General features: G+C 38.6%; 1 protein-coding gene across 1 annotated transcript in view; it reads right to left on the reverse strand.

Moving 5' to 3' along the window:
* Positions 1-18,063, reverse strand: part of LRIG3 (leucine rich repeats and immunoglobulin like domains 3) — a 50,169-nt gene that overhangs the window by 21,893 nt on the left and 10,213 nt on the right. Inside the window, exons 4-8 of the mRNA XM_024205110.2 lie at positions 5,333-5,467; positions 4,504-4,647; positions 2,353-2,496; positions 1,898-2,041; positions 1,340-1,483 (exon numbers count right to left, since the gene is read on the reverse strand). Of these exons, the coding sequence (XP_024060878.1) occupies positions 1,340-1,483; positions 1,898-2,041; positions 2,353-2,496; positions 4,504-4,647; positions 5,333-5,467 (711 nt within the window). The remainder of the gene's footprint in view (positions 1-1,339; positions 1,484-1,897; positions 2,042-2,352; positions 2,497-4,503; positions 4,648-5,332; positions 5,468-18,063) is intronic.

Consider the following 18,063-nt stretch of genomic DNA (forward strand, 5'->3'; position numbering starts at 1 on the left):
GTCTGAACCCTAAAAGTAAAGAGTTTAATGTACACTTTCCCAGTCCTTGGAATAAGTTCAGCATGCATATAGCCAAGCTCTAACTTATTGTTCTGGCCATTGGAAATGTCAGTTATTAAACTGATAAGAACAGATAGTAGATAATGTTTTCACCCCTCAGCTCATAGAGAGCCTACACTGATGCTGAACATCCTCCAGAGTATTACAATTTTAATTCATTCACACACTTCTCACCTCTCCACCGAATCACAAATTTAGTAAAACAACATTATTTCAAAAACAGTGCTCAGACAAATGCTAAAGGCTGACTAGCTGAATAACCCAAAGCCTTGATCATCATCAACCCCTAATCTTTAATGACCCACTGAATCTATCTATGTCTGGGCTTAGGCTTCTACCCTCATGACATCTACCAAGAGGGAAACTCTTATTTAATTAGGTGGAACCTATAATCATGGTGCCTAAGATGTCAGCGCGAGGCTCACAGCAGTGCTGTCTTAGCCTTTCTGCCACTCCCTCTTAGCTCCATTGGGATTTGCAAGAGTCTCTGGAGCATGGCAGCTTCATGCTTTAACATAAATTATGACATTTAGCAGTTAGGGTATTCATCTCATTAGATTTAAAGGCAACTTTTTTAAAAGGTTAGACACAGGACAGAGGATGGTCAGATTGCAGTCAAGTGACACAGGGGTTGACAGAACAGCTCCTCACAAATCCTTCCCTTAAAAGGCATGAGGTTGTGGGGAGGGGACAGGGATTGGGAGCAATGTTGGCAGAGCTGCCCTCCACATTCCCTTACAAGAAGTGCCTGGAGAGGAATGTTTCTGGGGGCTACGAACTGGATGTGAGGGAGGGAGCAGGACTGAGTCTGCCCCTCCAGTCTCTGAGGGGCAGCCAATTGCCAAGGCCACCCATGTGCATATAGCTCGTTTGGGGTGTACATGTACAGCAGATGCCACGATGCCACTGCTGAGAGCTAGTAGTGTGCTCCCTGCCATGAGGAGAATAGAAATAGCCATTATTAGTTTCCTTTTCTCCCCTCAGAGATTCTTTTAAGAAGCTTCCTTATGAAATCACTGTGACAAATAGGAAGGTCTGGGGATGTATAAATTTGTACACAACCTGTATTGCAAGAAAAAAAAAAAAAAAAAAAAAATACTACCCTGGATGAAAACTTACAAAAAAAAAAGAAACCATACTAAGGTCTAGGAAAGATTAAAACAAACTTTTGTAGTTCTGCACTTCCTTCAAAACAAAATAAAAGTAATTCAAGAAAAAAAATGGGTATATTTATGCACCATCTAGGTTTCTGACCTTAAAATAAATTATGTCAACTTACAGAGTCTTTAAACTGGAAAGTCCCCGGAAGGCACAATCAGCAATGTAGTTTACTTTGTTGTTCCCAATATACAGTCCAACTAGTAGGCTTAAACCAACGAAGCTTGAATCATCCAATCTTGCTAAGTGATTAAATGTTAAATCTCTGCAAGTTCAAGATGGAAAAATTTCTTTCAATGGTTGAGTATTTATTACTCATTTCTCCCTACCACTTCATTTTTTAAACAAAAAACCTTCTTAGTTGCAGCTATCACAAAGCCTCCTACACAAATTTTGGTTATTATACAGCTTGTGTATTATTTCCTGCTATTCACAAATGGATTTCTTTCATTTGAAAATTGCTGTGTCAAAGCCCTAGCACAAGTGCCATGGAGAACTGAAGCGGTCATGGTTGGGGCTTCAACTTTTCACAACAAAATATGACTATCTTGCACACACACAAAAAAGCTGTTGTCACTTTGGAAACTTTGTTATGAAAAATTCACAGATCAGTGGTAAGCAGCTCATGCTTTGGCATGTACCCTACTCTCAGAACTGGAATAGAATAAAAGCTACTCACAGCTCGCTGAGTTTCTGGCAAAATTCCCAGGCATCGGGGCTGATCCTGCTGATGGCGTTTTGGCTGAGATGGAGCTGCTGCAACATCAGCAAGCCATAAAGCCAGCCTTTGGTAATCTCTGTTAGGTTGTTATGGTCCAGCTGCCTACAAAACACACACAGACAAAATGTAGGGTAAAAAAATAAATAAAGTGCATGCTTCATCATGGATCAGAAATTGATCGTGAGATGTTACTGGCTAGATATCTGGTTTTCACAGAATGAATATAAAAAAAAAAAAAAAGAGGCATGCAGAGTTGCGAGAACTGCATTTACATATTATTAATGCTCACGACTTGTCAAACCAAACCAAAATATTTTAATTTGAAAATATCTTCACATTTGAACAAGCATGTCTATTTATTTTGAATTACACAAATTATGTCTCTTCTGAAAAGACTGAAAGTTTATACTTACAAGACTTCCATGTTGGTTAGTCCCCAGAAAGCTCCATCCATGAGTCTATTTACTCCATTTCGTTGCATTTTTAGTGATTTCAAAGCAGTAAGTCCTTGGAAAGTAAGCCCATCTATTTTTTTTATTTTGTTGCGATTCAGCTCCCTGCATCAATACATTTTACAGTTACAACAGAGTAAGTTTACCTGGATGCCTGTAACATTTCTTCATCATCAGACTTTAAAACACCCACACTACACATAAAACAAAGTAAACAAGATAAATGAGACCTTTTTACTGTAACACAGAATAGTCCTAGCACAGTTAATCTTAATGTATTTCAACTATAGAAGGACATGTGTTTGTTATTACATTGATTTTTAAATTTAAAAGGTCCAAGCTGGTTTAGGAGATAACAAATCACCTTCTGAAGTTTACATTTATTTTTAAGTTCTTGATGTTTAGTTAGCAGCAATTAGTGTGTAATCAGGGGGTTAAATAAAGAAGGATCCTTATAAAGGGACCGAAGTTGGTCCTCTGTTTTCTCCATGAGGACTACTGATCTGCCTCCCTAGGAGATTTCTGCTTCTACACCTTCCACCCAGAAACACAAAACTCTACACCTCCAACCTAGTTCACTTTTCAAATTTTTAGCTTTTCAGGAATTAAACCACCATCCCTGTAACCTGCTCAATCACCCAACTTCTGCATCTGGGGTTAATGTACAGAAACACTAAAGGAATCACACTTAATAGCGGACGCTGGTGTTTCCCTGCTCCTCCTCTGCCTAGCTTTGCAAGTCAAGGTGAACATGATTATGAGATCACACACAGTCATACAATTCCTTTGCCTCTACAGTGGTAAGTAAACACACTACCTAAGGTAATAAATCCACCTGCATAAGGACTGGCTTTCCATTCATCTGAATCCCTGCATATCAGAACAGGCAGGAATGACAGTTTCAGATGGATCTAAATGATCTCCGTGGTCCTCTCGATCTTAATACATCCTGAATTTTAAAGTCTACTTTCACTTCCATTGAGATCCGATTTAAACTGCTTTTCAATATCTGTGGATGTTACACAACCACCTTCCTCAACAGTGCATCCTCCTGCCTAGCTGCCTTTATTATTACATACTTTTTCTTAAAAGCTAATCAAATTAAGTTTTGTCCCTTAAAGAGGCATTATCAATTTGAAATCCAGTCAATTAAGAGTTATTTTGGGTATCACACTACAACTCCCCAAACTCATGTAAATCCCCCTGTCAATTTTTGTGGTTTCAAAGTCACATTTGCATACTAAGAAAGATGTATAGGAGACCCACGCAGCAGAAGAGTTCTATACAGGAGAAACACAAACTCGCTAGACACAAAGTACTATCAAATGCACAGAGAAAACAAAAAACCCTCTTCTCTAATTCCTTTCATATATAATAGTTTTAGATATTACTTAAAACGTAAAAAAAAAAAAGTTCTGACAGAAGTATATCATCAGTCAAGATGATGGTGTCTAACTTTAGGCTATTGCTCCCTGTCTTATTTTCTGAAAGCAAGTGATTTCTCTTCATCTGTTTTTGCCAAGAAAATACGTAGAGGCTGATCTTGTATCCAAGTTATGTATATTTAGGGCTAGTCTACACTGGCAACACTAAAGCACTGCCATGACAGCGCTTTAAGGTGGCTTGTGTGGTCACGGCAGAGCGCTGGGAGAGAGCTCTCCCAGCGCTCTTAAAAAAAAAAAAAACACCTCCACAAGGGGCGTGGCTCCCAGCGCTGGTGCACTGTTTACACTGGTGCTTTACAGTGCTGAAACTTGCTGCGCTCAGGAGGGTGTTTTTTCACACCCCTGAGTGAGAAAGTTGCAGTGCTGTAAAGCGCCAGTGTAGACAAGCCCTTAATATCTCCTCAGGTGTCTAATTACTGGAGCATTTTTGCTGCCCTTGTGTATTTTTCTTGATCAGGCAAATCCAATTTTAGCACAAAGACTATTCCCATCTCACCCATATGTGACAGTATTTTCTTCACTATAAGGCTGCAGTTACTAGAAGCTGCAGTACAGGTTCTCTGTGTCTGCCTCACTTAGTGTCTGGTTAAATTAAGGGCTAAAGTTCAAGCACTGCCAGCGCTGTGCAAGACCTGAAAACAATCAGCCAACTGTAGGTTGCACTTACAGGTGCTGCAGATGGGACAGTTTAAACATCTTTTGAGGGATGGCTGAAATTTTGTTCCTGTTCAGTTTCAATACTTGAAGTGTGCTAGACAAACTGTCAAAGGCACCTGGCTCCATGGAGGTTATTCGATTACTGTTAATGTACCTGTTGAGACAATGTCTAGGAGGTTAGATATACCATTATTTAATAGAATTTTAATACAAAGCAGGAAGATATAATGATCATACACTGCCTATCCCAGGGTAAATAACTCTTAAATTTACCAGATTAATCATTAATCTAACCACAGTCCTCACCAGTCGGTAATTGGAGGGCCAAGAGTTACGTTCAATTCTGTAAGAGTCTGCTGCTATCAGAGTTGACAAGTATGTTATCAACATATGCCCCGTAACTATGCTGACTAAATGCAGTTACAGATTAATTTAATTCTCAAATCAATGATACTGTAAAGATTCAAGAAATGAATAAAATTCCAAATGTAATTCAATATAATTAAACCCAATTGAAGATTTTTTAAACTTTATTTTGTAACATTTTTAGGCCTCAACAAGAGATATTTTGTTAACCAGTTTAGTCTTCGTACTTTGACTTTTTATTTTTTATGAACTAAAAGCTCTATTGCAACAGTCTATGTGCCTATACCAATGATCTATAATGGAACAGGTAAAGATGGGACTAAATATTTAAAGTTAGTATCAAACTGAAAAAAATACCGCCTCAGCACAGAGGCAGGATAGCTATGGTTTGCAATGACGACCAAGATAATTTGATGGCATATTCAACATTTTGAAAGCACTTTGGAAAAATTTAAAAATGAAGTTTCGCTTACAGATACTTGAGCTGCAAAGAAGGAAATGATGCAGTTTTCAACTCTGAAATATTATTGTTGCTCAGGTCCAAAGTCTCTAGAGACTGAAATGGTTTCAGATGTTCAGGCAAGATGCCCCCAATCTTGTTATAGGTCCTGCAATTTTAGGATATTAGTCAAAGATTCTGCCATTCTGGTGATAAACATTTGCAAACAATACATCAACCTGGCAAAAACTAGTGCTCCACTGTCCCATAGAGAAATTAACTTTTTGGAGAAGAGATACTGTTCAGCAAGTTCTCTTTAGTAAAATGATTAGCTACCATCATATACCAAGTTACAATTCTGCATGTTCTGAAGAAACTTGTTTATCTGTATTTCCTTAATCATATTGCCAGGACAGAAAAAGAATCTACTTGTATTACAAGCTGATTACTGGGATTCATAGGTTTTAAGACCTAAAGGAACCACTGTGATCATCCACGCTGGCCTCCACCGTGCAGGCTATAGAATTTCATCCAGTAATTCCTGCATCATTTCCAAAAGGCTTGTGGTTGAACAAGAGCACATCTTTTTTAAAGCTATACGGTACTGACATTGAGCAATAGGACACTCAGCATTGCAGAGAAATTAGGTCAAGGTTTAACCAAGTCATACCACAATGTTGTTTTAAAATAAGTGTTACAAGAATGTTCATCCACCCAAACACCCATTAAGGACAAAGACCTAGATTAGAAGATAGTGATCAATCTATGCACCACCACTGAGAGAGAGCAGCTATTTTGTAAGTGGAGTTGATATTTCAATTCATCTCAAGTAATTAAGAAAGAAACTAGTACATATTATATAACCCATATAGGAGTGTCTCGAATTTTGTGTGTGGTCATCACAACTAATGGTATTTCCTGTCTCCATACACACTACAACAGTAACTTTGCAACTGGGTTAGAGACATTGGCATCATAGCCTGTCACAAGAAACGTATTTTTTCTTTTATCATAACCGTATTTCTGCATTCGTACCTGCGATTCTACCTAACCTTGTTTTTGTATTGGTGCATTCCAGGAAAATCTGAGCAGCAATCCTATGCTGCTTCAGTGAGGAATAGCGTGCCCAAGAGACGCATAGAGATCAGAAGCAACAGTACACAGGGCAATACGTTCTGGGATATCCCACTGTAAGGAGCTAGGGAGGTGAAGGGGAGAATGGAGCTCAAATGGTTATAGGAATGTAACCATCTGCCAGTGTCCGCTCTTTGCTGGTTAGGTTCCAGTCTGCTTCAACCAGGTCTAGTTGAAATAGTTCATATACCTAGTTTTAGCAGTGTTCAAAAATTGGGATTTCCCCCCCACCACCATTTAGAGATTGCATGCTAAGTGGTTTAAATTAAGATATTAACAAGTATATAGGTTCTGAAAAAACATTAGCAATACTGGATTCTGGGGTGGTTGCTTATGCACATGAGAAGGGGTTACTACTCATTAGGACAGAAAAATCCAGACTCAAAAACTTAACCAGAAGTTATAGATTAATAGGCCCTCCCATTAAGAGTAAATGATCCTGCAGCCTCTCCAACATTACTCTCCTTCTGTATCATGTTTCATTCCTCAGGCTGTCTGGTAAAGGTACACTGCATTTTTTTTTTTTTAAACTCTTAGCTGGAAGTATTTATAATAAATGGTAACAAATTACTTTAATAAAAAACAACAACAACCACAACCATCATGTGTCACTTTCACTGGCCAAATAAGGCTATGATTTAGATAACGGGTCATAGAGTCTTTCGTTTATATATTAGTTTGTTTATAAGGTAATTACTAACTAGGTATTAAAACTGCCAATTACTTGAGTGATGAATAAAATTTTCCTTGCAGTAAAAGTGTGCTCCAGCAGAAGCCAGCAATTTCCTGAACTGCACGCCTCCTAAATTGCAGTGTGAAAGTGTTCAGTTATAGACATGGCTTACACAGTGCTGTCTTTGTGTCAGTATTGCTCATAAAACAGAAATTCCTTACAACTGGGAGGATAATAGCCCCTGTATCACAAAGTTCAGTCATTTCTAATAGAACTGAATAAAACCCAAATACTATCTTCAGATTACTGCTTTAACTAACTGGCCCATTACTTGACATAGACCAGCATACAAAAAGTCTGTTTGTTTGCTTTTTGGGGTAGTGGAGAGGGGGACGGTAGTGGAGTCACATAAGGGGGAGAGAAAGTAAACTCATTTGTTCACGAAAATAGAGCTACATATCAGTGTTTTTATTACAACTCTATGTGGGTCAAAGACATGGTAATTAAGCTCCCACTGTGCATTATGTTGCCTCTTGACTGTGGAATATACTTTAAGATATTTGAACGCTTTACTACTGACTGCCCTCACTTCTTAATCCCACTGCCTCTTAAAACAAACAAACAAAACCCCACAGTGAATTAAAAACTACCTGAACAAATTACACCAAAGGAATGGGGTTATATCTAGAAAAAATGACGAAGCTAACTTAGGCTGTAGCATAATAAAAGAAAATTTCTTAAGCTGCTATTTCAAATGGTACCTCAAACCAATCAGGTTATAGCTACAGATATACAGAGAGACTGAATGAAGATAAATGTTGGAGAAATTGTGGTCAAAGAAGATTTTATGCATATATGGTAGACACATCCAGCCATTACTGTGATGCAGTTTGTAACCAAGTATCACAAATTATTAGATATTTATTACCAAATGATCCTTTGGTAATCCCTCCAGGGGCTTCTTAGCAGGAACAATCATACAAAGGAAATGAAGAATTAATCTTTCATCTGCTAATAGCTGCTAGGCTGATAGCTTCCCACTGGGGAAAAAAATAGTCCAACTCTAGAGCAATGGTTCCAAAAAAAATATGGGAGGCGTTCTTTATGGAAAAATTGATGTGCCATTTACATACCAAGGAAAATAGACAAAGGACTTTGATATATTCACCTGCAAAAGAACCTCTGTACACTTGCCCACTTTTTTAATATTGACATTTTATAGGCATGCCCTGTGTGAGAACGGTGTATGTAATCAGAGATTTCACTCAATGTAATAAAAATCACTAGAAATGACATGTAGTGGGTAGTGTAAAGATGCTCATTCTGTAACACAGTAACACCTGTTAAAGAGAGATCAATGATTATACTACTGTATAATGTCTCACTGTTGTAATGATTACTGTATTGTCTCTGATATTTACCTGTTAAAACTTCTAAAATAAAGAGGTGGGGTGGGGGGAAAGAAACTGACTTTCTAGGGCTGGAAGCCTACTGAACCATTCTAATTTGATTTTCTCTTTATAATCATTGTAGCAAATTAAATAGTAAATTATATCAGATGCCTATCTTCCAAGTTATTTTTTATATTAATCACAAAGAACATTTTTGAAAAACACAAGCCTAGCTAACATCTCAGAGGAGAAACAAACAATATCCTATATCTTGACATAATGAAGTACAAGACTTTTCTTGTGGTGGCTGAAGAGGAGGCAAAGATACCAGGGGCTGGTCTACTTGCAAACACACCAAAATAACTAGCATTGATGTTTGAACTCATATATTTTGTTATTTAAGTGCACACACACAGGCTTGTACAAAAACAACAAAACGTCAGAATTCAAACTGGATTTAGTTAGATCCATACAAGTTTGTGTGTAGACCAATGCTAAAAATATTAATATTAGTAACAGTTTAGAATGTGCCATGAATTAGTTTTAGATTAGGATTATTAAAAAAATTGCACATTTATCATCTCAGCATTCATGACTTTTACTTCATCACTAATGTCCATGAAGTTTATAGCAATCCAATCAATCATGAAGTAATGGGTCATCCCATACAAAACAGCAGCTACAGCATATTCAACATATTGACGAGTAGAGTTTCCTTGCCTCTGGGGGAAATAAAAAAAATGGGACAGCAACTTCCATATCTGTCTTGTAATGCCATTAGAAAAAGTATTTAAAGGATATATTTACAATGTAGCTGGGAGCTGTGTTTCCCAGGGCGGGTAGATAGACTTGTGCTAGCTCATCTTGAGCTAGTGTGCTAAAAATAACACTGTGGATGTTGAGTCACTGGTAGCTAGAAGCCCAAGCCCCCCTGACCCCAGTTCCAAGCCTGGGCAGCTAGCTCGAGTCATCTCCCATGCTGCAATGTCCACACTGCTATTTTTAGCAAGCTAGCTCACACTAAGCTAGTGTGAATCTGTCTACCTGCACTGGGAATCACACCTCCTAACTGCTGTGTGAACATAACCCAAATGTGTTGAAGGAAACCACTACTTTTTATTCCAAAGACAATATCTAAATACCTACTGATAAATATTTTCAATCTGTATGCCATATGTTAAAGAAACACCTGTGGAACTCTGAACTCTTATCTAGGCTATGGACTCCTACTCATGAAGGCTGACATTTACTACAACAGGGAGAGAATTGGTGTCCTCTCTCTCACCCTTATGCTGAACTCTGTCCAAAGTCCCAATATGCAACATATTACTGTTCCCCTTCCATCAGTAAAGTTCTCCTTCGAACCTGTTCTTGGTCCTTGTCTTTTGCTACACTCCTAGTCAGGCCTTACTTCATAATCTATTGAGAAGTGCGGAAGGTGAGGCGGGGAGACAGGCGGAGGTAGAAAAAGTGGTTAAAAAAAAAAAATCTAGTCACATTCCACTTGGCACACAATCTCCCCTCTTTGGTTCCCCCAGCTTCTCCTTTCCACCTTCACTGGTGCCGGCTCCTTTCATTTTGGCTGTTACCCTGTTCCATGGTTGGTTTCTTATTCCAAGTCTCCTAGTGATGGCTCCCACTATGCTATGAGAACTGGGGCCCATGACAAGGAATAATGGGAGGAAAATAAAGAAAGGAAAATTTAAGCTGGAAAAAAAAAAAAGCAGGACAATTTCTGTGCAATAAACTCCCAAGGTAAATGATGGGAGCCCGGTATTATGTGGCACATAGAACTGCACAAATTACTGCAGCATTTACTGTGGAAAACAATTCTCCAGTGGCCACAGGAGAGAAAGAGAGACAATGATCTCCGACGCCTTTTCCACTGTTATGGGATCCAACTTAATAAGCACGTTAACTAGGATGTTTCTGCTAAAATTATCAGTAGTGTAATTAATAATGATGTCATTTAAACTGTCATGTTTCAAAGTTAACACCCTACTGCCATAAATGGGACTATGCACCTTTCTCACAACTGTGCACCTGACTGCAGCCTGAGACATTTATAGTTGGAACATTCTCTCTTCAGTCATTAAAATATTATGTTTATATCCTTAAGAGACACTCATATCCCAGAGAAGCAGATGCCAAAGTAGAGCCAGGACAGCATTCTGGCTCCCTTCAAGTCAGCTGATAAGTCTACAGGTCTGCTGCCTGGTTCACACACAGACACTTCACACTCCTTGAGCCACATTGCTGCTTTCCTTGTGAGGATCTCTTCCAATTTCACATTCTGTGATATTCTTGACAGGCTTTCAGATCAGACTTCACAGCAGCCCTGGCGCTACGCATTTTTATTATGCCTATATTTGTGGTATCTAGGCACAAAAGTACAAAATTAACATTAAGTCCCCTCCTTTCTCATGCTAGTCTACTGAATGACCCTGGCTCCTTCCTAGGACAGAAGGAAGAGGCAGAGAGAATGTCATGTGAGTGGCCATGAGTTTCTGGAAGGGAAAGGTTTACTGATGCCCAAGCCAGGCATGGATGAGGGGAGGAAGGGAAAGGAGCTATGAAATGACACATACCAGGAAAAGTGTCCAGAGAAGAAAGGATGAGGGAAAAACAAAACACCCTCCCCCCATATTTTCACCCTATCAGAGAAAGCAATGCTTTACTACAATATTAACTTTTCCCTTGCTAAACTACAATCTGGTGCCACCCTTTCCCCACTCCACTGAACCTGCTTTTGTCAGTCACCACTGACTTAGCACTAAGTAGCAACAGCTCTTCATTTCCCCACACGGTAGATTGCTCCCTTTCACAAACTATCCTCTCTCTGAGCTTCAGACAGCGTGCTTTCCCCTGGTTCTATGTCCACCTCCAGTCTCCACCTGCTCCTTTAGCGTGTCTTGGGGCTCCTTTTCTTCCCACTCCCTTTCAGGGTTTGTTAGGGCTGTATCTTCACCTCTCCTTTTAATGCCTTATTCCTGGGTGACCACATCTACCATCTCACCCAGACCTTGCCCCGCTCCATTTGGGCTCATCTGACACTTCTTCCTAGATGCCCTACCATCAAGTCAAATTTAACATGGCGGCAAATGAATTCATCACCTTTCCTCTCTTTTTATCACCACTCAAATTAATATCCTCCCCATTCCTTACACCTGCAGCCTCATACTATTTTTTTAATTCACTTTGTCCTCCAACACTAACGCTCACCAAATCCTGACAGTTTTTCCTCTATAATATCTCAGAAATCTACTTGATATCCTCTGTTATCTTTGCAAAAGCCCTTGTCCTGGCTCTGTTTATTTTATACCTCAGCTACGACAAGTTGTCATCTTCCAGACACGTCTTCCTTCTCCTGCCATTCAATCTATCCAAATTGCTGCTGCAAAAAAATCCATCTTCCTTGTTTGCCACTCTGATCACGCCCAGTTCCTCTTCAAATCGTTTTATTTCTTTCCCCTTGTTCGCCACATTGAATTTAAGGACTGCAAAACCTAGCTCCTGTCTACCTCTTTGCTCACAACGTTTGCCACATTACTCACTGTTCACCAGCACTCTCATTCTTGGGATTTTCTCCAAATCACACCATGCCCGAAACCCAGTCTGATATAGCTCTAGCCTCTTCTTCTTGAGTCCCTCTTCAAAACAAAGCTTTTCCAGAAAGCCTACGTATCCTAACCCTCTGCTTTCATCCGGCATTCTGGCTTTGAGACAATGCCATTATCTAGCAAATACAGGAGGCTTAAGACATCAATTTCTATAGAATTTAAGATTTTATTTTAAAGAAGTCGTTTCTAGAACTCATACTTGTAAAGATAACCTTTAGAATGTGAACTGATACTGCTTCCATCCATGCCTTTGCTATTGCAAGATGGCAAAGAGCTGGGTTCCTGCCAGTTTGTAGCCCTGGATCTCCCTGATACCTATCCCCTCCAGACAATCATCTTTGATGATTTTGTCCTCCTGCTTTAGGCATTTGTTAAGATTCTCTCATTAAGACATAGCCAAAGATGCATCAAATTGCCACCCTGATTCAAACACTGCCCCTACACATTGCCCATTACACTACATTTGAGCAAGTGTGGAGGTGGACAAACTATTTTGTATGTTTTCTTAAATTTGTGTAATTTCATTTGAGAATAAGATCTTGGAGCAAAATGGCCATTGTCTTAAAACAAATATTTAACTCACATTTCCATCTCTACTTAAGAAATGGACATAGAGTGGTAGTAGAAGATCATCTTCAAACATTTATAGAAGGTTACTTGGGCCTGGTCCACACTAACCCCCCACTTCGAACTAAGGTACGCAACTTCAGCTACGTTAATAACGTAGCTGAAATCGAAGTACCTTAGTTCAAATTTACCGCGGGTCCAGACGCGGCAGGCAGGCTCCCCCGTCGATGCCGCGTACTCCTCTCGCCGAGCTGGAGTACCGGAGTCGACGGCGAGTACTTCCGGGATCGATCTATCGCGTCTAGACAAGACGCGATAAATCGATCCCAGAAGATAGATTGCTTACAGCCGGACCAGGAAGTAAGTGCAGACCTACCCTTAGATTAGAGACATAGTTCAGCAAAGCACTTAAGCACACAATTTACTTTAAGCACATGAGAAATCTCACTGAAATTAGTAGGACTACCCAGGCATGTAAAGTTAGGCATGTTTAAGTATGCTGTATTTCAATGAATCAGGACCTGGATGAGACAATGCAAGTTCTAACATCTGAAGAACATTGTTCAAGTATTCCATCTAGGCAATCAGTAACACAAATACCTTGAAATTATGTGAACTTTTGATTGTTGATTGCCATATGGTTTTTAACATGGAAGCAAGGATGAGAATAGCTAGCTAGTAAACCATCCAGTAATCCTCGAGAGAAGCCATTTTTCATTCTTCCCAGTAATGAGACTTGGCCCTTAAAAATTCATATTAGCCAGAAGAATTAAACCGCCTAACACTGATCAATTTATGCACTTTTAGCTATATATCAGGAAACTTGTTTAACCGATTTAAACAAAAAACTTCTTACAGATAAGAAACAGCTTTTCTTCTCCATTTTTAAGAGTTAAAAGGCTAGCTAAAGGATAAATACCTTTTTAGATTAGATGGCTAGGTTGATTGCATCAAAGGCCCCAAGCACTCTAAAACCCCCATATGCAGAGAGAACTTTGTTATACTTTTGTCCACTGACATGCTTAGAATACCAGAGCATGTGGCAAAATTCAGATTGCCAAAACATAGTTAGGTCCTATCTACATCACATAATGGAGCAATTGCTTTAACCATCTCAAGGAACAATCATGTTGTAACTGGTTCCCTTGTCATCTGAATGTGTAATCCAAAAAGGACTTAAGTACACTGCCCACTGATGAGACTTTGGTGATAGCTAAAGTCAGAATCAATGGCAATGAGGAAAGATAGAAGAAAAACATCTAACATGTGCAAAGATCAACCTTGGCTCCTCCTAGTCAAAGCTAAATTTCCATACTGATGGCAACTTATTTTTAAATTTCACAAGAGTCACTCACCAGGCCTGATAAAGACTGAAACCTAAAGACGCCTTGAAAGTTTACACAGGCTAGATAAGCAATGAGAGAAAAACACCTTTATAGAACTCATTATTTTGATCCATCACAGCTTTCTAGAATTTTTCTCTCTCTGAATATATATTTATAAAGCTGAGCAACTGAGACAATATTTTAAAAAAATCATTATTGAGTGCTGCAAAATTTTTGATTGCAATCAAAATAGAATCATTTTACATTTTTCCAATGCAGCAATTGATTTTAGCTTTTAGGTTAACATCACCATTACTGACAACTGCCCTATTAACACAAAAGATTAATAATTAGATGAATTTTAGAGCAGCTGACCAGAAAGTACAACTCTCAACTTGATCTGGGCCAAGAAAGTTGGAATAGTTTTGTCAACGAACTTTTAAATTTAACCTTCCAACCTCTGTGACCACAGAGAGAGATATGACTAAAAATAACAACATGCACACAATAGTACAAATCAGCAAAAGTAATTTTCCCAAAAGTAAATAATATGTATAAAAATAAAATGTTTGTATTTAAATTCAATTTCAGTGCATTCGGTAAACTGATCTAAAGCTCTTATTTTAACAATACTATCTGGAATGCAAGGGATTTTTTTTTAATACTGAACATTGCCTCATTACCAGTGTGCTTGACAACCTGTGGATGCACAATCTTTCAACTCTGGGTCATGCATTCAAAGTAATTGCAGTCTGAAGGCTGTCTGATGACCTTTAGAAAAATGACCATGTGGTTTCAGTCTAGTGCCTAGTAAAAACAAGTGGCTACATCACAAGAACTTCCATTAATACTGACACCTGACTGGGCCATCACAAAGCTCAGAATTGAATGGCCATGATATTTAATGTGTTGAACCTCCTCCTAAAGGTAGCTTGCCCAGAACATGGTTGAAGAATGTTTTTAACATACTAGTCTGACAAATTGTATAGCTGATGCAGTCCATGCTTAACCTATCCTATGGCTATAACAAAATATTTCAATCTCTCTAGAGTTGTCAATATGGCACTTTTCATAAATTCTATATTAGAAGAAATATTATTCCACTTGAATCAAGTATTTTCTCATTCCTGCCAATGCTATAGAGACACTAAAGACATAGAAAAGTCTACAAATTACTTCACATATTTTGTCAGAACTTTTAATTTTCCAGTCTAGCTTTAGCCAAACTTGATTTTTGCTTGGTACGGGTCAGTGATTTACAATGGTTGTAACAAGAATTTTTCCATCTGAACTCATCAGCTCTGTCCAAAAATAATAATAATAATAATAATAATAATCTAAGCTTACTACTTGAAGAATTTCACTAAGATTTCAGACTTCATTATTTTAAGATATTCTAATTGGAGTCTTTCAAGCTATATGCAATACACATCTCAGAATGTGTGGTTTCCTTATTGTGAGAGACAATAGCCCTTATACAATATATCAATGGCTTGTGAGTCCCTGAAAGACCCTTCACATTTTGGGACTTAGCGCATAATTCTGATGTTGATGTATTTCTTTCTTTCTTTCTCTCTTTAAGCTCTAAGTCTATTTGTAAGTTTAGGTATAATAGGTTTAAGGCAAAAAAATACCCCCAGTATCCCAACACAACAAAGGTCTTTCAGGGTCTCCAAAGCCACTGATAGCTGCCTTTCATTTTCTGAGGTACTGAAGGATGACCTATGCTGGTGACATCACACGTGTAACACCATAGGCTGTATTTTATATGATCCCATAAATAAAGTAGACTCCAATTTGGTCAATATTTTTGATATCTTCAAAGAAAACTTAGGTGTTGCAGAAGTGTTTGCAATTTCACAGAAGGCCCTCTTTCTTATGAGGGAGTACTGAAATCAATGAAAGTTAATTTTTCAGACAATATTAATATATAAAGATAGAGGTCCCTAATAACTTGTGGTAATTAAATATCACATTATACTTTTTCAAACACATTTATTATACCCTGGTGCGGAGACCAAATTATATCCCACATGCCTAAAGTTTCCCTATTGTATAGTGCCCATTGTGTTGGATACGGTATAATTTCCTTCCTTTCCTGAACTGCTTTATAATGTTGTTATGCACTGAAACAATAATGTGTCACCCCAAAAGTAGCGTCAAGTGTTCTTAGCTACATCTTAAGTAGTTTGTCATCCCTTGGGATTAAAGTTATACCAACCTAAGTAATCATTATGAACCATAAGGCTCTCCTAGAGCATGGACCCATGCTATGAAGGACAGTGGCCAAGTGACTTTTTAAAAACTGATTATCTGTATGTTTTTGCAGTTTTAATTTCAAAGTTTCACCCCACATTAGGTACAGAATTGAGAATTAAAAAGTCATGCAAGACTCTGGCTATGTTGTTACTGCAGAGTTAGCTCAAATCGACGCTCATATTACTTCTCTCCAGTTAACCTATCTCAGCCACACTGAGAAAAAAAAACAAATTGCGGGGTGCACATCAGTAAGCTGAACTATTCTCTGAGTTCTTTTCCAGTGAACTGCAGGAAAACTTATCTGCCTTTCTGGGCATGGGGGGGTAGGGGAAATGTGGGAAGACATTGGAGGACTAGAAGCACTTGAGTGTTGCTAACCTGCGTCCACACAACAAAGTGGTTGTGGTTGTGTTAGCTAGCAAATTGTGTTCCCTTTAGTTTTAACCTACGCACCACCTCACTCATTTACCAGGTTCCTTCTCCCTCACCAAATCTCCCCAGGATTAATATGACACCATCAGTTTAGTCGACTTTAGAGTGCCATGTAGAGCAAGAACCAGCAATACAGTATTTAGGTGACTCAGAACAAAAACGTGTTCAAATTTTATTCAAAGATGTCCCTAACTGTTGGGGCATTTAGCATTCACTTCTAAGCTTGACAAAATAGCAAATAAGTGATCAACAACCAGCAAACATAACTTGCTTTTTTCCTCAGAATTGCAAAATTGTGTAGCATGAAACTATCACAAATTTTAAAAACAGTCCTATGTTAGTTGTAACTGGCTTTACAAGCATTTGAGGAATGCAAATAAGGAAACATCTAAAATATTTTAGTTCTAGTGATAGATAAATGAGGCTATATTACTATGTATAGCCAGTGTAAATATTTGTGGTAATTTAGTTTTTAATCCAGTATACCCAAAAATGTTTACATTGTATTGAGTTAACATTACATATTTAATAATTAAATTCTATTGACTAGAAGTATGTTTTAGTTTTGGATTACCCAAATTTGCAGGAAACTAGGGACTGAATTGATGTAGAGCTCATTTTTTCTCCTGTAGAAAATAAATTATATTGTATGTGTAATTTGAAGAGTCAGAAACAACCAAGAGTAGGTCAGACAAGTCAATTCCATTTTTGGTTTAAACCATGGTCATTTTTTTCAAAAACCAAACCTGAAAACAGTTTGGCTAAAAGGGTGCTACTGCTGATAAAAGGTCCCCTCGGGAATTTCTCAAGGAACATCACAGTGTGCCAAGTAATGTCCTGTTATGCCGCACAAGGGCATTTACTAGACATTTTGAGTATATTCTTCAGCAGTTACGTGAGTCAGTGTTAGTTAAGTCAAGACTTACATTGCCTATCGAGCCCTTACAACTGTACGTGCCCTGCAGCTTAGGGAGCATCTGTTACTCAGGCTAGGTCAGCAAAACTTATGTCGCTCAGTGGTGTGAATATTCCACCCCCCGAGCGACATAAATTACACCAACATAAGCACTTGTGTGCACAGCGCCATGTCAGCGGGAGAACTTCTCCCACCGGACACAGCTTCTGCTGCTCGCAAAGGTGTTTTTTTTATGCCAACGGGAGAGCTCTCTCCTGTAAGCATAGAGTGTCTTCTCCAGATGCGCTGTAGCGGCGCAACTGTATCAGTACAGCTGCTCCACTGCAGCACTGTACATATAGACATACCCTCTGTGGAATTCACTCTGTAGAACTGTAAGGTTCCAGAACTGTACTAACAGTTGCTAGGGAGGAGAAGTTTTCACTGCTTCGAAGAGAGATCCTGGGCC

The sequence above is a fragment of the Terrapene carolina genome, unplaced genomic scaffold, assembly GCF_002925995.2.
Source record: "Terrapene carolina triunguis isolate 2854851 unplaced genomic scaffold, T_m_triunguis-2.0 Scaffold68, whole genome shotgun sequence".
NCBI lineage: Eukaryota > Metazoa > Chordata > Testudines > Emydidae > Terrapene > Terrapene triunguis.